This window comes from Pelodiscus sinensis, chromosome 3, assembly GCF_049634645.1.
Source record: "Pelodiscus sinensis isolate JC-2024 chromosome 3, ASM4963464v1, whole genome shotgun sequence".
In the NCBI taxonomy this organism is placed as follows: Eukaryota; Metazoa; Chordata; order Testudines; family Trionychidae; genus Pelodiscus; species Pelodiscus sinensis.
Window position 1 is genome coordinate 163,841,324 of NC_134713.1, and position 23,099 is coordinate 163,864,422.

The window sequence follows — 23,099 nt, forward strand, 5'->3', positions numbered from 1 at the left end:
GAGGAAAATGAAGCGGCAATTTAAATAGTCGCCACTTCATTTACATCAAAATGGCCACCACGCTGTGCCGATCAGCTGTTTGGCGGCACAGCGGGGCAGTCTGGACATGCTGCAGTCAACGAGGGAAGCCTTTGTCAACCGCTCCGGTAAACCTCATTTCACGAGGCATAACGGAGCGGTTGACAAAGGCTTCCCTTGTCGACTGCACCGTGTCCAGACTGCCCCGCTCTGCCGCCAAACAGCTGATCAGCACAGCGCGGTGGCCATTTTGATGTAAATGAAGTGGTGATTATTTAAATCGCTGCTCCATTTTCCTATGTCTAGTAAACTCATCTACATGGCTCCGTCGATGGAGCCATGTAGTTTAGACATACCCTGAGTCAATGTTCCGTCTATTTTTTTCCATCCTTATATGGAATAATTTTTGTTATGTGCACCAAGGCATGTGTAGATGTGCACCACCAGTATGCTGCTGTCTCTGGGTGCTCTGCTAATCAGCTGGGCGGCACCTGACTCTCTCCTGGGTGGCTGCCCATGTGCACAACTTACAGGGAACATGGCTCCTACTACCCCAACATAGGAAAGTTTATACTGTGTTTGCAAGGGGCTGCATTGTCCACCTTTATTTACAAGGATTACATATTAAACAAACACGGGTAGGAGAATCTCAACCCTTGGCAAGCAGAACTCAGATGCAGAGGAAGTGGATCAAGTCTGCTTTTACCTGCATCTCTATAACTCAGGAAGTGAATTTCTATGTCTGCTGGTAATAGTCTTGTGGGTTAGAAATAAGATAGTTGCTGAGATGTCTAAGCTATGTCCATCCAGGATATATCAAGCAGGATGCTGAGGCACTACTGTGGCCCAGCAAGCTCTTCCAAGTGTTTCTCCCTCTTGCTTGGTACAATTCTGGTCTTGCCCACGCTAGATGGAGAACAACCCAGCACTGGCAGGGAAATGGACTAGTTCAGTAATTCTCAAGATTTTCCATAGCAGGACCCCACTTTCCATGGGACCCCCAACTCATCTAGCTGGGATCCAGCTTGGCCAACACCTATTAAGGGCACGGTGGTTGTGACTCCTGATGCCCATTCATGACAGCTCTGGAGGATGAGAATCCCCAGATTACTTAAACTCATCAGATCTTTCCCTCTAATGTGAAACCCAAGTGTACAACTCAGTACATTTGCATTTGGCTCTTAACCTAGGACTTTAATTTTTTCCCTATCCTCATGCCCCTGAATGTACCTAGTTAAGGAATTACAGGCTGTTACGCTATATGGAATATGCTGAACTCTTTGTGATTTCATTGATAGCAATATTATAAAATTGCAAGGAATGCAACCAGATAAGCAATGTGAGGTATCTGCAAAAATATCACAATTTGCAGAGTATGATAGTCTTGCTTACAGGTTTGTACCATAAGTTATAGGTGTGTATGATATATCTGTATTTACAAACTTGTGCTGAGTTTCTGGGGTGACACCCCCAGACAGACTGGCAGCAGGCCTGCTTGATAGCCCAGTGGCATGCATATGGAGAGAACTCTGAGGCTTTTTAATGCCATATGCTGTAAAACTTGTGTTTGGGGACACAGGAAGTATAAGCCACAGGGTAAAAGAAGATAAAAGGCAACAGCAGCATCTCCATTTTGTCTTCAGTTCTGCTTCTCATCTTCAATCCTGCTTCCTACCTTTAGAGTAACTTTTCTACAAACTGAAGCTATGAACAAAGGACTGAATGACACATCCAAGCTGTGAATATGTTCCAGAGGGACTTTTGAAGCCAGCAAACTCACCAATATTGCTAAGAGCCTGATATATGGACTTTGAAGTCTTTGTATGTATGTTACTGCTAAACCATTTAACAACTATCTTCTTGTTCTTTCTTTTTTCTTTATAATAAACCTTTAGTTTTAGTTAATAAAGGATTGGCTGGCAGTGTGGTATTTTGGGTAAGGTGCAACCTAATATTGATCTGACATTTTGTACATGTGAGCAGAGTTTTAAAATAACTCCTCCCTATACTGGACCTACGTGCTGACTAGGAGACAGAGAACTAGAACAAAGTAAGGGCGGTGAGATTTTTTTTTTTTTTTTACTTTTTGGTAATCACTGTGGGGAGGGATCAGAAGCACAGTATGCGACTGCTTGGGAGACTCCCATCTTGGGAGCATCTGTGCTCCTTTTTGCAGACTGCCCTGACTTTGGCATTTCCAGTGAGGGCTGCTCTACCAGTCACACATGTAATCTGCTTCAATAATTGCCAAATCTCTTCTGTGATTATAGTTTTTAGCATAAATATACTCTAACTAGTGATGACCCAATGTCTTCATATACACTGCTGTCACGGAAATTGCTATGTCTCAATTTAGGAATTGTTTCTTGCTATATATATATATATCCCCTTCTCCTTCTCTTCCAAACACAAACATATGTTTGGTTTCATTTTCAGGAATCTTTGGAAATTTCCATTTGCTATATTGTCGTAAGCACACCCTTAAACAAATCTCTCTCCTCCTGTGCTCTCTTACCCCGGTCAAAAGAAACCAAACTATTGAATGTCACCTAGATTGCTGACCTTCGTAAGAGGATCTTTAACCAATAAATGTTCAATATTTTTTCTTTTATTCCCCAATGATGCTATTTAAGAAGCCGTCTGAGGCCTCTGCTTTTCCCAAGGCTCTTAACTGCAATGCATAGACAAACATGCTTTTTTTATACTGGTTACCTAGCAACTAGCTTAAGTTTTTGCAGAGAAAACAGCAGAAGGAGCAACCTAAATTATAAAATCATCTGCTCTTGCTACAGAATTATGTCCCAGATACAGCTTTCTTTCTTACCTTCCAGAATAGTATATAGCGGCATTATATGCATGTGTTTGAGTCAAATGTAATGCTCTTGATAAAGATGTTGCATTGTTTTTAAATAAGAATAAAGTATTCCTGTTTTTGCTTGCAAAAGGGATGGAAAGAGTTTAAAATGTCCTATTAAGCATGTCCTATTAAACTACTCGTTACTGGGCTGTGGCTATTACACATCAATAAAGGCACATTTGCCTCATTGGGTCACAGTGAGCAGTTCATCTGCGCAAAACTGACTTTAAGGGAAGCAGCTGAAATCAAAACTCAGTGCTGAGCAGCCCCACGCCACAAGCTAACACTAACCACCCTTGAGCCAGCACTGGCAGCAGCACAGACCAATTGCTCTGGAAAAAGTGAGCTTCCCTTCCTCGGGCAGAACTGATGAGTGACAGAGATGCTGACAAGAATGTGACTGTTATTATTTGCATATCGCCAACATCCTCTGAAGCATTACGTGGCTAATAATGTTTCAGGAGTCAGAGCATAGCTTGACCTTCCTGCTGTTGTGCATGGATAAGAGCAGATGGGGCAGTCGTCCCTATGGTTTAAAGGTTCTTTACCGTCTGTTTTTCTGAGGTGCTATGTCTGTAGTTTAAGCCCCTCCCACCATTCTGTATAGCTTCCACTGCAATAGCCTCAGTACCTGCCAAGGCAGACGGAGCAGGAATGATGTAATTGCTCCCAAACACATGCCATCATGGCCCGGGCTGTGAGGGCTATGATAGCTCTTTGCTCTAGATGTTTAGTAGCATACTGGGGGTTCCATGAACTCAGAGGCAAGCACTATGAGGGCCCTATGGGCTGTAATGTTTGGTAAGTCAAACATACACTCAGATAACTGCCTCCAACATCCCCTCCCTGAAGGTAACTCTCCCTCCAATGTCCTTTCAACTGCCAAGGGGCCTTCTCCAACTTAGCTCCTGTCCTCCAATCCAAGGGTGAGAAGAGCAGCAAATTTATGATTTTTCCTCAATGGAATCAAAGGAAATTCTTCTCTTTGGAAAACATACCTCATTGCACACAATTTCACTAAAATGGGTAAAAATATGCTTCTGGGAATTACACATAACACAGCAAAATGAAGTAACTGTTGTATTATTTCTACTGTTTAAACCGAGCTGTTCAATATAAAGGTTGTGTATCTTTGCACAATTTAATTCATCATTCACAGAAAAAAATGGTTACCTACCTTTCTAACTATTGTTCTTCGAGATGTGTTGCTTATGTCCTTTCCATGCTAGATGTGCAACCCACACACCCAGTGTGGTTAGTGAGCAATGCAAATGGTACCTATACCACAGCAACAGTTAAGATCAAGAGACCTCTACAGCAGGGGCTGGGAGCCAGCTGGCTTTTAGTTCAGACGGTAGAGGCTCCTATACTCTGCTTCAGAGATTCCAGGTTCAAATCCACCTGGTGGTTGTTACATGTGCATGCTCACATGTATGATGGCTGGAGATTTCTCCCTTAGTGGTATCTGTAGGCCTGGTTCCTGAGCTTAGGCACTGCCAGTTTTGCAGCCTCTTAGTTCCTTCCTGTTGTCAACTGACAGTGGGTGGGGTCATGGAATGAACACAAGTAACATGTCTCAAAGAACAGTAGTTACAAAAGGGAGGTAACCATGCCTCATCTTTCAATGCTTGCTCACGTCAATTCCATGCTACATAACTCATAAGCAGTGTCCCTGGAGGTAGGCTTGGAGTTCATGGTCATAGAGCCTGCAGCACTGTTTTGCCAAAGCTGAGATCGTCTTGGGCCTGCTGGATGATGGCGTAATGGGTCTTGAATCGGCACCTGTGCCAAGAAGGCTACACGCTGGTAAAATGGGAGGGTATCATCACCAGCGGTGACTCCTTTGCTTGTTCACAACAGAACTTGATGGAGGCAGATAACCATAAAGAGAGTCTCTGAGAGACTGGCAGACCTTTCATCCAGTATGGCAGAGCGACAAAGAGCTGTGTTGACCTGCAGAAGGGTCTGGTTCTCTTGATGTAGAAGGCTAAGACCTTTTCAACATCCAGTGTATGTAACCTATGTTCCTTGCCAGATATTTGAGGCTTGGGGAGAATACCCGAAGAAATATATCCTGATTATTGTGAAACTGCAACACCACCTTCAGTAAGAGGACTGTAGGGCCATACTGGACCTTGTACTTGTAAAACACCATATAGTGCAGTTCCAATTTCAGAGACTTTGGGCCAAAGTAACTGCAATGAGGTCAGTAAAAAGATCTTACACAAGAGCAGAAGCAAAGACCACCCAACTAATGGCTCGGGAGGAGGCACAATGAGTCTTGATAGTACCAGATCCAGGTCTCAAGGTGAAATAATGTTACAAATATGAAGATAAAATAACTCCAGACCTCTCAGAAATTAGATTGTAACATCATGTGAGAAGACTGATCTACCCGGACCAGACGGTGGAAGGCTGAGGTTGTTGCCAAGTGAACTTTGATTGATGAGACCCCTCTCAGACATAGGTGCTTGAGATGAAACAGGTAATCTAAAGTGGATTATAATGAGGTCTGCTCAGGAGGAAGATTCTAGTCTGAAGCCCAACATGTAAAGCACTTCCATATTACTAGGTAGGTTTCCCGGGTGGTGGCCTTTCTACATAAGAACAGCCATACTGGGTCAGACCAAAGGTCCATCTAGCCCAGTATCCTGTCTTCCAACAGTGGCCAAAGCCATATGCTCCAGAGGGAGTGAACACAAACAGGTAATCATCAAGAGATCCCTCCCCTGTCACCAATTTCCAGCCTCTGACAAACATAGACTAGGGACACCATTCCTACCCATCCTGGCTAATAAGTATTGATAGACCTATCCTCCATGGATTTATCTAGTTATTTTTTGAACCGTGTCAAAGTCCTGGTCTTCACAACATCCTCTGGCAAGGAGTTCCAAAGGTTTACTGTGCATTGGATGAAGAAAAACTTCCTTTTGTTTGTTTAAACCTGCTACCTATTAATTTCATTTGGTGGCCCCTAGTTCTTATGTTATGGGAACAAGTAAATAACTTTTCCTTAAACACTTTCTTCATACCTATCATGATTTTACAGACCCCTATTATATCCCTCCTTAGTCTCCTCTTTTCCTAAAATTAAAAGTTCCAGTCTTTTTAATCTCTCTTCATATGGCACCTGTTCCACACCCCTAATCATTTTGTTGCCCTTTTCTGAACCTTTTCCAATGACAATATATCTTTTCTGAGATGAGGCGATGATATCTGTATGCAGTATTCAAAACATGGGCATACCATGGATTTATCTAGAGGCAATAAGATATTCTCTGTGGCTTTGTCTTCACTGAGAGTTTTTTCGGCAGAAAATATGCTAATGAGAGACTCATTAGCATGAGTTGCAATCTCATTAGCATATTTTCTGCTTGTCCTGGAGAGGCATAAGGATCTTATGCAAAACAGGGGGGTTGCACCAAAAAAAAAAAAAAGTCCACACTGCTTCTTTTTGCACAAAAACCTCATGGGTGGTAAGAAGGAACTAAGATGGCACTGGGCCAGCTGCGCCTCATATACTGGTGCATAAGCATGGGGCTCCAGAGGATACCATAGCGAGCCCTATGGACACCAGTAAGAGAAAAATCTCCAACAGCTGTACAGGTCGGCACATATGCCCCTAGCATAGAATCAACAAGAGCAAGCACTCAAGGAAGAACCTCTGATTTGCCCAATGTGAACATCCTACAGTGCAGTGCTCCCATCTTTGTGAAGAAGAGGCGCACACAAGCATACCTTCCTGATCTAATGGCCTAATACACCTGTGAAAAACAACATATTCTGCCTGGCTAATTTATTAGCTGGGAGATGAAGAAAATGGCTGGATTTTTGACTCTCCAGTATTTCTGATCTTGGTGAAGGTGGAAATAAGAAGTGCAAGAAGAACATAGTATAAACAGAGGACAAGATTGGATTTGACAGCACTTTTACACAGCATAGATTTTGCAATGTGATATTAAAGGTTTCAAGATTTACTGGTCAATAAAAGGGTCTACTGGACTGGGTTCCCATGATACCAGAGATTTTCTTACTCTAATTTCCAATGCTGTACGAAAAGTTCCATTTTGGGATGCATGATCCTAGGTCTTTGTAATGTGGTCAGGAATTGGCTATGGCTGAGAGGCAGGTGGAAACAGATCTCTTCCCTCTGAAAGCTCAAGTGTATTCTCCATTCTGTGGTCTAGACAGACCACACTGCTCATCATCCCTACTAGCTAGGTTTGAGTACTTACATTTAAATGAACTCTGTTCTAAACAAGCGGCAAAGCAGTGTAAAAACATGTGCCACATCTCCCATCAGCAAGATGACCCATTGCAGAGTATACATCAGGAATCCTCTGAGAATGCTTCAGGACTAGAAATGGAATACTGCACGGATGGGATTGTTAGGTGAGGGAACTCCCTTTGCTCCATATAAGTCTCAAAGTATTTAGGGCTCTGATATCAATTTGCAAGATCAGGCCACTTCACTTCCTGAACATTTAAAGTCTAGACAACAGGCTAGGATGTCCTTCAATTTCAAGTTCTTTACAAAGATTTATGCTGAGGCACATGTGAGATTTACTGCTGTTTGTATTTAATATCTAAATGTTACTAGAAGAGGTACATAAGCAAATATGTAACATGAGGAGAACAGAGATTGCAATCAAATTGTTATTGGCAATAGCTCAGCACCCTATTTATTGTGAAGAGTTTCATCTTGGGGCCTTGTGTGTCCCTACAGGAGCCCTGTGGACATGCGCACTATGTTTATCCATTAGCTTTTGCATTTCCTCCCTTCACCGTTCTTCTGCTGGATCATCACAACCAGTCTGATCTGCTTCCGAGGAGTAGGCAATGCTCCTTTGGAGGCAGGCAAAGCCATTCCAGAGCGGTCACTGTTAACAGATGCACAACACTCCTCCTCCTCAGTCATCAGAGGTGGAGCCAGGAGCAGGGAGAGGTGGAGCCTAGGGTAGCGAGAGGTTGTCCCAGCCCTTCCTGGGGCTGGGAAGGGTCATGTGGCCAGTCGCCCCCCCGTATGCCCTTTCACCAGTTGCCTCTGCGGGACAGACAAGCATTCAGCCACCTACATTGAGTGTAGGTCCCAATCCGGTAGGCACCCGCTGAGTGCGTGTACCAGATTGGGCCCTGCAGGCCCAGAATGTTCACACAAAACAGCTGGGGGGGGGAGGAGGAATCTGACCACCTCCCTCATAACTTGTAGCCTGGTGGTGAGGGAACTCATCTGGGATGTGGGAGAGACCCCCTGGTTCAAGTTCCCTTTCACGGGAGAGGGAAGAGGGATTTGTGAATTTTCTAGACATCTAAAAGCTAGGCATTGTGTCGCTCAGTGTCACAATGCCTAACGGCTTTTGTGCATTTTGTGTATCCACTTTTGGCTGTTACTAATCTGAGCATGGGAAGAAGTGACCTAGAGGTGAAATTCTATTATATCCTGTTTCTTGTTCTCTGCACTAGACAGTTCTCTTTGTATAGAAGACTTCAATCATCTAGGCTGTTAATCTTTAACAAGAGCAAAATTCAGTCCAAAAGCTTGTGATACTACACACACACACACACACACACACACACACTCCTTTTCTCTTCTCCAGTGTATGTCACACTGCAACTTCAAAGCACTTTACAAGCATAAAACACTAATCTTCCTAACATCCTCATGAAACTAGTATTGGTTACACTCCCTTTTCTCAGATAGGGAAAACTGAAGTTTAGAGAGGTCAGAGAACCACAGATTGAGTTCATGGTGGAGTTCCTAACACAAGCCAAAAATCTTCTCTTCCAGCTCTGTTTCTTATAAGCAATGTACTTATATGGAACATGAGGAACTTGCTCTCTTATTTCTCCATTGGCTATGGCTATAGCTAGTCTGGTTTCCCTTTGTTCCTTGACATCAGGAGCCAAACAGCTGTTACGTTGCCAAAGCAATGTCCAGGATATGACATCCAATTAGATGCATAGCAAGAGTCTAACCATCCAGCTCTAGCCTTTCACATAAGCTGAACATAGTCATTAACCCATATAAAATATGTGCTTCTGCATATTCCAAAATCAAGCAAAAACACATTACATAGGAGAAAAACAGGTGTGTCTGATTTAGGTCTTACCTTCCCGCAAGCCAACATGGATAGTGCCAGCTGGTACCAGAGATGAAATTCACCAAATGCAAACTTCATTGCTCGCTCCAAACACTGAAAAATAAACATAGGAGAAATGTCAGAAGTATATTTTTCTCTGTCTGTCAAGGCTGCTGGCCAGACAGCTCAGTGGCCAAATAAGGGCTTGCACAAATGGACAATCTGAAATGGCCAGAGGTGATCTTTTATGGCAAGGGTTCTCAAACTTCATTGCACCGCAATCCCCTTCTCATATGACATCAGGAGAGAAGACCAAAGCCTGAGCTCTCCCAAGCCCTTCCATGCCAGGCACAGAGCCAAAGCCCACGGGTTTCACCCCCAGCAGGGGGCCTGTAACCTGAGTCCCACCACCGAGGGTTGAAGCCCTGGGGCTTCTGCTTTAGTCCTGGGTGGCAGAGCTTGGGCTTCGGCCCTGAGCGCGAGCAAGTCTAAGTCAGCCCTTGGTGACCCCATGACCAACAATTTGAGAACCACTGTTTTATGGCAGCGTTCCCGTTTCCAATTCCCCTCCTAACCTAATGGGAACGGCAGATGCCCAGCACCTCTGAAAGTCAGGCCCATTTTATTTATGTGCCGATGGATGGCTTTCGGAGTTTGGGCTCTCAGAGGTGTACATTTTTAAGCCAACCTGACACAGACTTGATGCTGTTGCTAACAATTTTCAACTACTGTGTTTCCTGCTCACGTTCCCCACCAACATTCAACAATTATTCTTCAAAGGACAGCGTACATTTGCAAGAATTAGGTTGATGTCTTAACAAGAAACAGGATCCAGTACCTCAGAAAGCATGACATACTGCCCTCTTCTGCCCAGTGTGATACTCAGAAGATCATACACTGCAGAAGCATCTTGGAGGCTCACAGCTCGATCATCCTTCTGGTCAGGGGCACGGCTAATGACTGCATCTCTGTTTGCCTGGCAACAATCACAAATAAGAAATCCGACCTGATGACAGTGAAGCTGCAAGCCAAATGCAGACAGATATCTGTCTGTCATTGACTGTGCGTACCCATTATGACTCCATGTCAAAACAAGCACTAGACCTACCTCCCCATTTATCCACGTAAGGATAATTCAGGGTGGCATACATATGAAAGGAAATGCTGGAAACAGCTCATCCCCATTAACTTTCAGAATCATAGAAATTACAGAGGGAAATGAGCCACTGGGCCAGAATTTCCAGGCATCAGGAGCTCATGGCCTCATAAAAATTGTGTGCCTAATTATTTCAATTGTCTGCAACTTTGGTGGCTGCACCTGCATTTCTATAATTTGCCCCAGGCTTCTGATAATGTATTACTTCCCAATGGTAGGTATTTTTTAATCTTTTCTACTATTCACTTTTTATTAGTTAATTTGGGCATGTTCCACTAATAATTGGATTTCTCTGTCATCATGTTACTTCATTTGCAGTGTAATGCCAATAAGATTTTTCTTAAACAATTTGTACAGATCATAATTTATTACACATAACCTACAATTCATTGCAATGCATTGCAACGTCCGTTAAAACAGAACCTACAGTCCAGTAACTCTCTCGGAATACTCTGAACTATAATGCAAGACACTCAGGTTTGACTCCAGATCCTTGGGTCTAAGCTTTCTAAAGACAAAGGATAAAATCCTGATCCCACTGAAGTCAATGGCAAAAATCACACGGAGTTCAGTGGAGCTAGGATTTCACCCAAATCATCAGTACCCTGAGGCTATGCCTACTATATACTATGGGCATAGGCTTTGACAAGTGTTTAAGCCCAAACCCCACTACGGTCCACACAGAAGCACCTGCACTCCTCAGAATGAAAGTCACTGGCTCAGCGGGTACAAGGGTATAACATTCCAGGTCAATCTGAGGACTGTGAGGTCTATGATTTTGACCAAAGCACCAAAAATCTGCATTTAACTGAAAAGATCTCCAAGAGGCGGGTGGGATTTGAGACCTACTGCACCATTGTCTGGTGCAGGAAGCAGATGAAAAATGTCAAGGCTACCTGCCACCAAGTAAAGGATGGGAAAGGTGCATATGGGAACTCCTAGGCTACCTTCCTTTACTATGAGCAATTTGACCAGAGGCTGACAACTCCCCCAGCACAGAATTGGGCACAAGCAGAGACGTTGTGCCTATAACTCTGGAGGGAGTGCCCATGCCATTGACCAGCACTGCTCACACCATCCTCCTCAGATGGAAGGATGACTGCAGTGCAAGGCATCAAGGACTAAACATCAACCAATGGAGACACTCCCCACAGTTCCATCAAGGGCAAAGAACCCAAACCCAACCCACCTATTCCAGATCTGGTTCTGTTCAATATCTTTGAACAATTTAGATCAGTGTTTCTCAAAGTGTTCTGCAGGCTCGCTTTGGGAAAGCGGCTAGTGGGCCCACACCACTTTGTTTCCCTAAAGGCTCCGTAGCCATGAAGCCTCGCAGATTCCATAGGCTCCAGTTCACCGTTCCTAGCCAAGGGGAGCCATGGAAAGTGGTAGCCCAGGCCCACTACTGGCTTTTCCAAAGTGGGCCCACAGAACACTTTGCAATACACTGATTTAGATGATGGCATAGAGAGTACACTTATTAAGTTTGCAGACGATACCAAGCTGGAAGGGGCTGCAAGCGCTTTGGAGGAGAGGATCATAATTCAAAATGATCTGGAGAAACTGGAGAAATGGTCTGAGGTGAATAGAATGAAATGCAATAAGGACAAATGCAAAGCATTCCACTTAGGAAGGAACAACCGATTACACACATACAGTGGGCCACAAGCTAAATATGAGTCAATGTGTGACACTGCTGCAAAAAAAGCAAACATAATTCTGGGATGCATTAACAGGAGTGTTGTGAGCAAGACATTAGTAATAATTCTTCTGCTCTACTCTGAACAGAGTAGTCCTCAGCTGGGCACCAAATTTCAGGAAAAGTGTGGAGAAATTGGAGAAGGTCAAGAGAAGAGCAACAAAATGATTAAATGTCTAGAAAACATGACCTATGAGGGATGAGTGAAAGAACTGGGCTAGTTTAGTCTGGAAAAGAGAGGACTGAGAAGGGACATGATAACTGCTTTTAGGTACTCAAAAAGGCTGTTATACGGAGGAGGGAGAAAAATGGTTCTCCTTGACCTCTGAGGATAGGACAAGAAGCAATGGGCTTAAATTGAAGGTTGGATATTAGGAAAAACTTCCTAACTGTCAGGATGGTTAAACACTGGAATAAATTGCCTAGGGAGGCTGTGGAATGTCCATAATTTGTTAGACAAACACCTGCCAGGGTGGTCTAAATGGTGCTTGTTCTTGCCCTGTTCTTGCCATGAGTGGAGGGGACAGAACTTGATGACAGAACTCTTGAGGTTACTTCCAGTCCTATGATCCCTCCCAAAGAGGAAGGCTGCAAAGTTTGCCTTGCAATCTTATTTTTATGTCTTTCTCTTTCTAACTGCAGGGAAAAGGTCTTGTCAAAAGGCTAAATACAGAAATCAAGCATATAAAAATGACATAATAGGTACATCTTGCAGCCTATGTATATTTTATTACTAGATGATTTACCTGGTATTGCTTGGAGCCTTAAGTCAAATATGTGACTTAAGGATCCAGCCTGGAGTGAGGCTGGGGATGAGGGGTTCAATATGCAGGGTGCCCCGGGAAGAGAGGACCACCTCAGCCCTCTCTCACAGCAGCAGCTTGGGGCCAGGTAAGAAGTGCTTATCTGTGGCCACTGCAGCGCAAGAGGGCACAGTGGGGGGAGGTGGGGTGTGCAAGTCCCCCTGCTGGTGGGCAGCCAGACACACAAACAGACAAACTCTCTGAGGGTATGTCTACACTTGCCCCCTACTTCGAAGTAGGGAGGCAAATGAAGCATACCAAAGTCACAAATCAAGTCCGGGATTTAAATATCTTGCGCTTGATTTGCATGTTCCCGGCCTGTCACCATTTTAGAAATTCACTAGTCCAGAGTAACTGCTCGCGTCTACATGCGGCAGTGAAACAGGAGTCCGATTTAAAGCCCCTAATTCAAATTAGCTGGTAAACCTCTTTGCAGGAGGAATACCAGCTAATTTGAGTTAGGGCTTTAAATCGGACTCCCGTTTCACTGCCGCGTGTAGACGCGAGCAGTTACTCCGGGCTAAGGAATTTCTGAAATGCGACTGGCCGGGAACATGCAAATCAAGCGTGGGATATTTAAATCCCAGGCTTGATTTGCAACTTCGGTATGCTTCATTTGCCTCTCTACTTTGAAGAAGGGGGCAAGTGTAGATATACCCTGAAATATATAATAGATAGCTGTCCCTTTCTCCACCCCTGTCTTCTGCTCACCCAAAAGCTGTATTGGTCCCTATCTCTGGCTCCTTGCCTGTCATTGTGGTCATTCTGAAGTATAACTCCCTCCTGCAGATCCCTCCCTTTCCATTTTATGAGAAACAAATTCCATGCATATCCCATTGCCTGGCACAACTAAACCCTGACCTTGTTTTCAGTTTTGATAAGCGGAAACTCAATAACAAATTTGGTGATCCTAGCTTGTACTATTTAGGAGGAGTTCTTGAACAAACGGACTCACAGATGTACAGACAGATAAAGATGAAGAAAAAGAAGAAAAGAGGAAGAAAAAGAAGAAACGGCAGCTGTATCATCATTACATGTAATCTGTGTAATGCCCTGTTACAGATATTCATTACCACATTTAAACAGGCCAACACAATTACTGACAAAGGGCTAATTGGCAACTAGAGTTAAAAGAAACTAAGAGGTCTAATTCAGTCCAAAATACAAAGTCCTATAAAAACAAACTTTTACAAATTATAAGACCAATGTATTAAGTATTTTTTTTTAAATTACAATGAAATTAATTTTGGTTATAAAAAAATCCCCTCTAGTTTTCAGCACACATTTTGCTGAACAGTAATAGTGCACGAGAACCAGAAAATGAAATTCAGACTTCAATGGTTCGTCAGTTTCAAATCAATCTTGTTGTCAGGGCTGCAAAATACAACAAAGTAATCTTCACTTATTATCCAATATAACAGAAAAGCAAATATTAAAAAAGCATAATGAAAAGTAACTTAAAATGTCAAACTTTCCAAAAGGATTCACCTTTAGAAAAGATGATAACATTATAGGGCTAAAAAATAAAGGAATAAATGTACAGCATGATCCTTACTGCCAATTAAATACTCTTATGCTTTATATGACAGTTTAAAAAAAAGTTTCTGCATCAGATACTCTGCTACAACAACCATTTGTGAAAGACAACTGCACTGAAAAAGCACCCACGTATATCGCATAATGTGAATCAGCCTCACGCCATAGTCAGTCTTACTCTGCTGCTATTTCGGGCATCTGTTTAGTACTGCATTGTGATTTTGTAACTTATCTTATCAGAGATAGACGATTCATCCAAACTGGGGACTGTCCATTAAATTCTGCTAACAGATCAGCATTACATATCAGTGCCGCATGCCCCTTTGGAGCATCTAGATCCTACAATAAACGGCATGTTACAAGATAGATGATTTTAAAATAGTTGTTCATTCTGGAGGTATTCCACTTTACCAGGAAAGAGAACAACTAAAATATTACGGTCAAAGCAATGTGAGAGGGAAAGGTTCCAACCTAACAGAGGTACTGATGGCAGCAGCCATGGGGAGAACCGGGGCTGGCAAGGCCTCGATCTAGCAGCCAGGGAGGAGGGAGAAATGGGGTTGGTGCAGTCCGGCCCTCCCTGGTGCCTGGGGACAGAGCCAGGGCTGCCATGGCCTCAGCTAGCAGCTGGGATGGGAGTGGGAGAGCCAGGGCTGCCGCAACCTAGGCCCAATGGGGGCGGGGAGGAAGAGGGGAAGCCAGAACTACCACGCCGTGGCTGTCATGCCGTGGCCTCAGCCTGGCCCTCCCCAGCAGCCAAGGGGAGAGCCGAGGCTGCCTATCCCCAGAGAGAGGAGGGCTGGGAGTATAGTGAGCAGGGGGCACCGTCCCTTAGTATTCATTTAAATGTATAATGAATGTAGGTGGGATTTTCAATAGCACTTCAGTGGCTCAGGCTGTGGCTGTTTGGTTGCTATGTAGACTAACAGGCTCAGGCTGGAGACTGGGCTCTATGACTCTGCAAGATGGGAGGGTCCCAGGGCTCATGATCCCCTCCTCCCCCCAGAAGTCTATACAGCAGTACAACGGCCCCCCAATATAAGCCTCGTGAGCCTGAGTCAGCTGGCACGGCCAGCCACAGGTTTTTCTTTGCTGTGTAGTCATGCCCTTAGCTTTATAGGTCAAATCCACATGAGTAGCCCCACCAAAGAACACAGAGCAGCAGTGATACCATGTACTCCTGGCAAGCTACCTTACTTAGTAAGCAGGGAGCCACTGTCTCCAGCAGTTCCAGTTTCCCAGCTGATTTAAATTGAAACCACATGCAGGGCACACGGCGTTGGTCTAATCTCAGGGGGACAAAGGCATGGAGCACATGAATAGGGATGCTCTGGCCTCTTGCAGATCATCCTCTAGGATTCACTGGTGTGGGGGCTGGTCCCAAAAGACAAATCCATCTCTGTGACAGAATGATTCAGGAGAAACCTCCATAGAGCCTTAGCATCTATGAATCAGTGGTCCCAGGCTGTGGATATCAGGCCATTGGTGTGTGGTGGGGCAGAGGAAGGGGCAGGAATCTCAGCGTGCTATTCCTACCTGCAAGCACCACTCTCCCCACAACTCCCATTGGCTGGGAACAGGGAATTGTGGCCAACGGGCGCTGAGGGGATGGTGCTGGCAGAGGGGACAGGCACATGAAGCCGCATGCCTCCTGCTCGCTATCCGTGGGCCCATGGGAGTGCATTGGCCCTTCTGGGAGTAGCATGGTGTCAACGCAGGGAGTGAGCCTGCCCTAGCCTTATTGCGCCACCAGCTGAGAGCCCTAAGTGATAAGTGTCTCCCAGCAGGCGGCCACGCAACAACTCCCAGCCCCTTCCCAGAGCCGGCATCCCATAACCCCTTCCTGCACCTCAAGCCACTGCCCCAGCCTGACCTCCCTCCCAGAGCCAGAACCCTGAACCCATTCTGGCACCAAGCCCCAGGGCCAGCAACCGCACTATCTCCTGTACCCCAACCCCCTGCTCTGACCCCCCTTCCCAGAGACAACACCCCATATCTCCTCCTGCACCCTGAACCCTCCCTGCATCCCAAGCCCCTGCCCTGAACCCTCTCCCAGAGCTAACAAACCAAATCCCCTCCTGCACCTCAACCCTGACTCCCTCTTGGAGCCAGCACCCCAAAACCCTCCTGCACCCTATATCCCCTGCCCTGACCCTTCTCCCAGAGCAAGCACTCTGTACTCCTTCCTTCCCCCTAAACTCCTCCTCTACCCAAGGCACCTGCCATAGCCTGAGCCCTCTCAGACCAGGTACCCAATACCCTCTCCTGTACCCTGAACATCCTCCTGTACCCCATGTACCTTCCCCAATCCTGACTCCCACTCAAAGCCAGCACCCCAAACCCCTGCCCCAGCCTGATGAAAGTGAGGAAGGCGGGGGAGGGGAGAACGGAGGGAGCAGGAAGGACTTTGGGGAAGGGGCAGAGCCTCAGGAAAGGGACAGGGTAGATCTTGCATTGCTCTTAAATTCAGACAGTGATCTTGTGCATAAAAAGGTTGGAGATGACTGCATTAGGGCCTTCCCAATATAATTTCTCCATAGAAATAACTGTTCTAGTTGCCACAAGGATGTTCCACAGTTCACACAATCATGACTGGGCAGGAGGGTCATCTACTCCATGAAAAAGAGAAACTGTTCTAGAATTGCCTGGGACACACGAGACAATTTATGCTATCAACATGAGTTCCGCATGAGGATCTAAGGTAGACTGCCATCTTAAATTTGTAAGGAGAGAGTGACAGGGGAATTTGTGAGGGAGTTTAGAGGAGGACAGGGGGAACTAGATACACTTCACATTCTTCAAACTTAAAGACAAAAAACCTCACTCCTGATAAACACAAAACAACAACAAAGGAATGAGCTTCAGAAGTAAAGAGATAATACAGGCAAAACTTATGAAAGAGAGTGGGCTAGCCCAGTGCAGCATGTATGATTACCTGCCCTATGGGCAGGTGGGACGTGTACATTCAGTGCAAGTTGCTCCTGGCCTCAGAGACCATGTTTGGTCTTTGGACAACAGAGCAGCTGAACGAGAGGAGCTAAGGGAGGCAAAGAAGTACTTGGGTGAGACTTGCTAGAACACAGTAGAACTGGTCTGACTGTGCTGTTGAGGAGGATGAAAGTTTTAGGGAAGAACATCATCCAGCTGGAAAGGAAGGAAATGACTCCATAGTGGGGACCCTCCATGCAGATGTTGTGGTATCCTATTGCACGGAGGATACCTCTTCAGGGGAGGGAACTCCAGTTATTAAAAAGAGATAGGCAATAGTTATGGGGAATTCAATCATTAGGAACATAAAGAGCTGGGGAAAACTACTGTACTAAGAGAGTGGTGAAGCACTGGAATGGGTTACCTACGGAGGTGGTGGAATCTCCATCCCTAGAAGTTTTTAATCTCAGCTTGACAAAGCCCTGGCTGTAATGATTTAGTTGGGGTTGGTCCTGCTTTAAGCAGGGGGTTTGGACTCAATGACTTCCTAAAGTCTCTTCCAATCCTATGACTCTATGATTCTAATTGAGACCCTAAGGGTAGAATGCTAATTTTCCGTTACCCATCCCCTGACTTGGATTTCAGAAGATAAGATACCCAATCCTCAATTGGGATTTCAGAAACCGGAACGGAGGCTATTGCCAGTGGGAAATACCTAAACGGTATTTTCTTTGCTTTCATTGTTTTGGTATGTAACCACCCCAATTACATTATGATAGTATACTAGTATACACTATGCTGTCTTTCTCTCTCCCTGCCTGCCTCTCCTTGCCCCACTCTCTGTGGGTGGCAGTGGATCTGGCAATTATATCTGCTATAAGAAGACACAAGTTGAACATTAGGATGCCAATAAATTAGAAGAAAGGGAGAAGCACTCATTAAAGATTTTAATGGGGTTTTTTTAAGTTATGTTTCAAAGTGAGCAATTAAAGAATACTTCCTATCTGCTCTGTGAAATAAGAGGCTATTGCATAGAATTTACTAGCCTGTAATTCATACCATTATTTTACACATTAAAGCGCACATCTCTATGTTGTAGAATTTAATTTTCTGTAGCATAACACATATTCTACTTGTTTAGTTTGGAAAAAAGAAGATTAAGGGGGGACATGATAGCGGTTTTCAAATATCTAAAAGGGTATCACAAGGAGGAAGGAGAAAATTTGTTCCTCTTGGTTTCTGAGGACAGGACAAGGAGTAATGAGCTTAAAGTGCAGCAAGGGAGGTTGAGATTGGACATTAGGAAAAAATTCCTAACTGTCAGGGTGGTCAAATATGGGAATAAATTGCCAAGGGAGGTGGTAGAATCTCCCTCTCTGGAGATATTTAAGAACAGGTTAGATAGGCATCTGTCAGGGATGGTGTAGACGGAGCTTGGTCCTGCCTTGACGGCGGGGGGCTGGACTCGATGACCTCTCGAGGTCCCTTCCAGTCCTATGATTCTATGTAGAATAACTGCTGAAATAATACCTATTTGGGTTTGCTGCTTCATTTTTTTAATATAAACACATATAAAGATAACATAACTAAGCCACAGTTGTCACATAATTATGTGGCATAGTAACATAAGAAAGGCCACAATGGCACAGTGGACAGTGCCAGGTACCCCAGAGGAAATGAACAGAACAAGTAACCATTAAATGATCCATTCCTTGCTGCTCATTCCCAGCGTCGGACAATCAGAGCCCACCCTGGCTAATAGCTGTTGATGGATCTATCCTCCATGAATTTAACTAGTTCTGTTCTGAACCATGCTATAGATATGCCCTCACAACAATCTCTTGCAAAGAGTTCCACAGGCTGACTGTACGTTGTGTAAAGAAAAACTTCCTTTTGTTTGTTTTAAACCTGTTGCCTATTAATTTCATTTGGTAACTCTTAGGTCTTCTGTTATGAGAAGGAGTATAACCCAGCCATATGTTTCCTAATAAGCTTGTTTGTTTAAGAACCAAAGGTTTAAGTATCATCCTGTTTGCACAGCCCAAGGACTGGTCTACATTGAAAACATACATTGGCATAGATATCTTTCTCACGGGTGTGAAAAATCCATGGAAAATCCACTCCCCTCAGAGATGCAGCAATGACAACTTACCTCCCAGTGTAGACAGTACTGGGTCAATGAAAGAATTCTTCCTTCAACCTATCTATTATCTTTCAACAAAGTGAATTTTCTACAGCAACAAGAGAACATTGCTCAAGTAACGGTACATGGGCTGCTCAGGGGGAGAACTTCTACGTGTGGGGGAAGACACCTTTTAAACCAGATGGATCAGTGGGGCTTCCTTATGACCATCAATCAGCCTGGCAGCCGAGATACCCATTATGTATGGCAGGAGACTGGCAGGTTGATTGGTGCAACTGTAACTCCACCAGTCCAGTCTTTCCCCTGATTTCACCCAGGCTGCCTTAGAGTGGGCTCCCCCTATTGTGATACCCACACCCTCATGTAGGAATGGGCACAGGTTCTGTGGCTAGCTAAGCATTCCGTACTGATGGGAGGGAAGAGAGAGGTAAGGCAGGATTTTCCCTTAATGTAGCTGCATTTATTTTAACAACCATTCTCTGGAGTATTCTTTGTGCTGGAACTGACCGCACCCAGAGGTTTCTCATACCAGGAATGGAACATTTTTAATAGCTTTTGTGTATTTATTTTAAAGTCATTTTTAGCTGTTTATTTACATTTAGAATCAATCCCATCTTGAGTCTGAAATCTAAAGCACAGCTTAAATTGCCTTCATTGAGTCCCTGTGTCAAATACGTGGCAAAAGGCAATATTAGAGCACAGTCTCTTCCTGGTGGAATACTGCAGAGCTGACTGCTCCTGAATGGGGCAAAGTTAACATAGATTGTTTTGGTTTTCTGCTCCTTTTTCTCTGTTGTATTGGAAATTGAACTGGTTGAATCCAAGGCCAATAAACTCAGTGCCTGCATAATAGACATCTGAAAAAGAATCAAATCCCATTTCTGACTTGAACCCACAGTAGGGATTTGACCTGTAAGAGTCTGAGGAAGAATAGAGAGTAGAGCAGGGAAACAGATACTAGGATATATCCTGTTCTCGTTACATCATGTGAGCAACCAAATGGATTTCTGTGGGATTGCCTGTAAAAGTAAGACAAGCAGGGCTGGACCCATTATCTACATATGGTGAGAACATCCTGAACACTCCAAGTCTTCCTGTTCCTTTGCAATTCCTGCCTATGTAAAGATATTCATTTGTAAGAAATTGGGAAGCTTTCTGTTCTGGAATCTCTTCAAACAGGAGTAAATCCAGTAATGACAGATCTACAGTTGCCTACCAACTGTTACAGAGCTTTCTCTCCAGATGATTTTCCTGAGGGCTAGAGGGAGGGTATCTGTCACAGTGGATGAATGAGATCCAAGACTGCCATTTTATATATGCCAGTCGTAATCTCTCCAAACCAATGTGTGGCACTTTGCACAACAAGCATGAGTGTTCTCACATCTAGGGTGTAACACAACAGGGATGTTAAATTGCAGTTATCTGACTAATCGTGTAATCGATACAATGTGTCGATTGGTCGATAAGGACTGCTGTGCAGAACCGCGCGGGGCGGAGTGGGGGCGTCGCTCCAGGAGCTGGCTGGAGCCGGGACTGAGCAGATAAATGAACTGTAAGGTGGACAGAATGCTGGCTAAATGATTGGGCTCAACAAGTAATGATTAATGGCTCGATGTTTGGTTGGCAGTTGGTATCAGGTGGAGTACCCTGATGGTTAGTTCTGGGGTCTTTATTAATGACCTGGATGAGGGGATGGATTGTACCCTCAGCAAGTTGACAGATGACGCTAAGCTAGGAGGAGAAGTAGGTACATTGGAGGGTAGGGACAGGTAGGGTTCAGAGTGTCTTAGACAAATTGGAGGATTGGGCCAAAGGAAATCTGGTGAGAGTCCTGCACTTGGGAAGAAGAATCTGAAGCACTGCTACAGGCTACAGACCGACTGGTTAAGCAGCAGTTCAGCAGAAAAAGACCTGGGGTTTACAGGGATGAGAAGCTGGATATGAGTCAACTGTGGGCCTTGTAGTTAAGAAGGCTAACAGCATACAAGGCTGCATTAGGAGGAGCATTGCCAGCAGATCTAGAGAAGTGATTATTTCCCTTTATTCGGCACTGGTGAGGCTGCATCTGGAGTACTGCATCCAGTTCTAGACGCACTGATGTGGACACATTGGAGAGGGTCCAGCGAAGGGCAATCAAAATAATTAAGGAGCTGGAGCACATGACCTGCAAGGAGAGGGTGAGGGATTTGGGCATGTTTAGTCTGCAGAAGAGAAAAGTGAGGGGGGATTTGATAGCAGCCTGGAGGAGGTTCCAAAGAGGCTGTTCTCAGTGGTGACAGATGGCAGACTGAGCAGCAATGCTCTCAAGTTCCAGTGGGGGAGGTCTTAGTTGGATATTAGGAAAACCTATTTCACTAGGAGAGTGGTGAAGCACTGGAATGAGTTACCTAGGGAGGGGGTGGAATCTTCATCCCTAGAGATTTTTAAGGCTGGCTTGACAAAACCCTGGCTGGGATGATTTAATTGGGGGTGGGTCCTGCTTTTAGCAGGGGGCTGGACTCGATGACCTCCTGAAATCTCTTCCAGCCCTAGGATTATATGATTCTGTGATTCATTGCTCCAAAAGCCTGTTCTCTTCTTCCATGAACAGCAGGACTAAAACTTAGCAAGCTTGCAGGGTTGCCAACTCTTGTGATTGTATCACAAATCTCAAAAGATCTGCATCATTTCTTAAAGCCCTAGCTCCTGGAATCCAATGATTCAAAGAGAATCTCAGCTTTCAGTTACCAAAAGAAAAATGTTTCTAGCACTTGTGGCTGCAGAGAAAAGCTTGGAAACATGAAGCAACTGTGTCCTCAAAGCTCAGAACACCCATTTTAAAAAGCCCCAAATCTATTATTGCTTTTTTTAACTCACAATTTTTAAGCCAATTTCACCGCTTTGATGGGCCCGACCCACTATTTTTGAATGTGTGGAGCAGGCAATGCTAGAACTGCCAATTTTTCCAGGGGTTTGTATGGTGGGAAGAGAAAGATCAGGAAATGAAGAAAGGTCATAAAGCATCAAGCTTTGTTACTCAAAATTCCACAGGCTGTAATTAAAGAGGAGAGGGGAAAATGTGTTATATCCTCTCCCTCTCTTGTTTGTCTGCAAACTGTCTGCTTACAGTAATGTAAAGTTTTGTAAACTGATTGTTTAGGGCCAGAGGGAAATGTTGTTATAGAGGATTTAAAGCACACAGTGCACTTTAGCTGCTACATAAATAATAATAAATATTGTACAGTCATTGAAATTAGACAATATCAGTGAGGAAAAGCTATTTTCCAAGGTGTAAAGGTTTCTTGATACTATTCTGCACAGATCATTTTTTATTCATTTTTCTTTTTTAAGAGACTTGAGTTCACATCTAGCTGAAGTTATAAGGGTTATAAATGTTATAAATATAAATTATAAACCTGTTGGTTTCCATATGTTCCATTAAGAATGCTGTGCACATAATACAAATACCCATTTTCCATTTCTGCAGCTAATCAAAGCCATTCAGGACCAGAACAGCAGGGATGTTTCAGATAAAGACTAAGAATCAATGACATATTGTAAAGGTCGAGCAGCACATATCTCTCTATCATTCCTGGCTTTAGATAGTATTACTAGTTCTCCATTTTTATGGCCTACAAATTAACAGAGAATTTCACGTAGACTTACAACTATAAATATCAGGGCAGGGTTTAGGAAAAGAATATCAGAAATCCAATGTGATTATAGTACCCATAGAAGTTCTGTTTCACAGAGCTCAGATCCAATCTTGCTGAGCATTTAAGCACGTGCATTAGTCCCAACCAAATCAATAGGACTACTGAGATGGTTAAGGGCTTGGTTGGGTCTGGTGACAGTTCTCAGCACTTTGCAGATTGACTCTAGAAGGACTCTGGTCAGGTT

At 44.3% G+C, this 23,099-nt stretch overlaps 1 protein-coding gene across 2 annotated transcripts in view; it reads right to left on the reverse strand.

Moving 5' to 3' along the window:
* Positions 1-23,099, reverse strand: part of TTC7A (tetratricopeptide repeat domain 7A) — a 232,374-nt gene that overhangs the window by 167,590 nt on the left and 41,685 nt on the right. For both annotated transcript variants that reach the window (XM_006125491.4, XM_075925403.1), the window contains 2 exons: positions 9,794-9,931; positions 8,986-9,069 (listed from right to left, as the gene is read on the reverse strand). In XM_006125491.4, the coding sequence (XP_006125553.2) occupies positions 8,986-9,069; positions 9,794-9,931 (222 nt within the window). The remainder of the gene's footprint in view (positions 1-8,985; positions 9,070-9,793; positions 9,932-23,099) is intronic.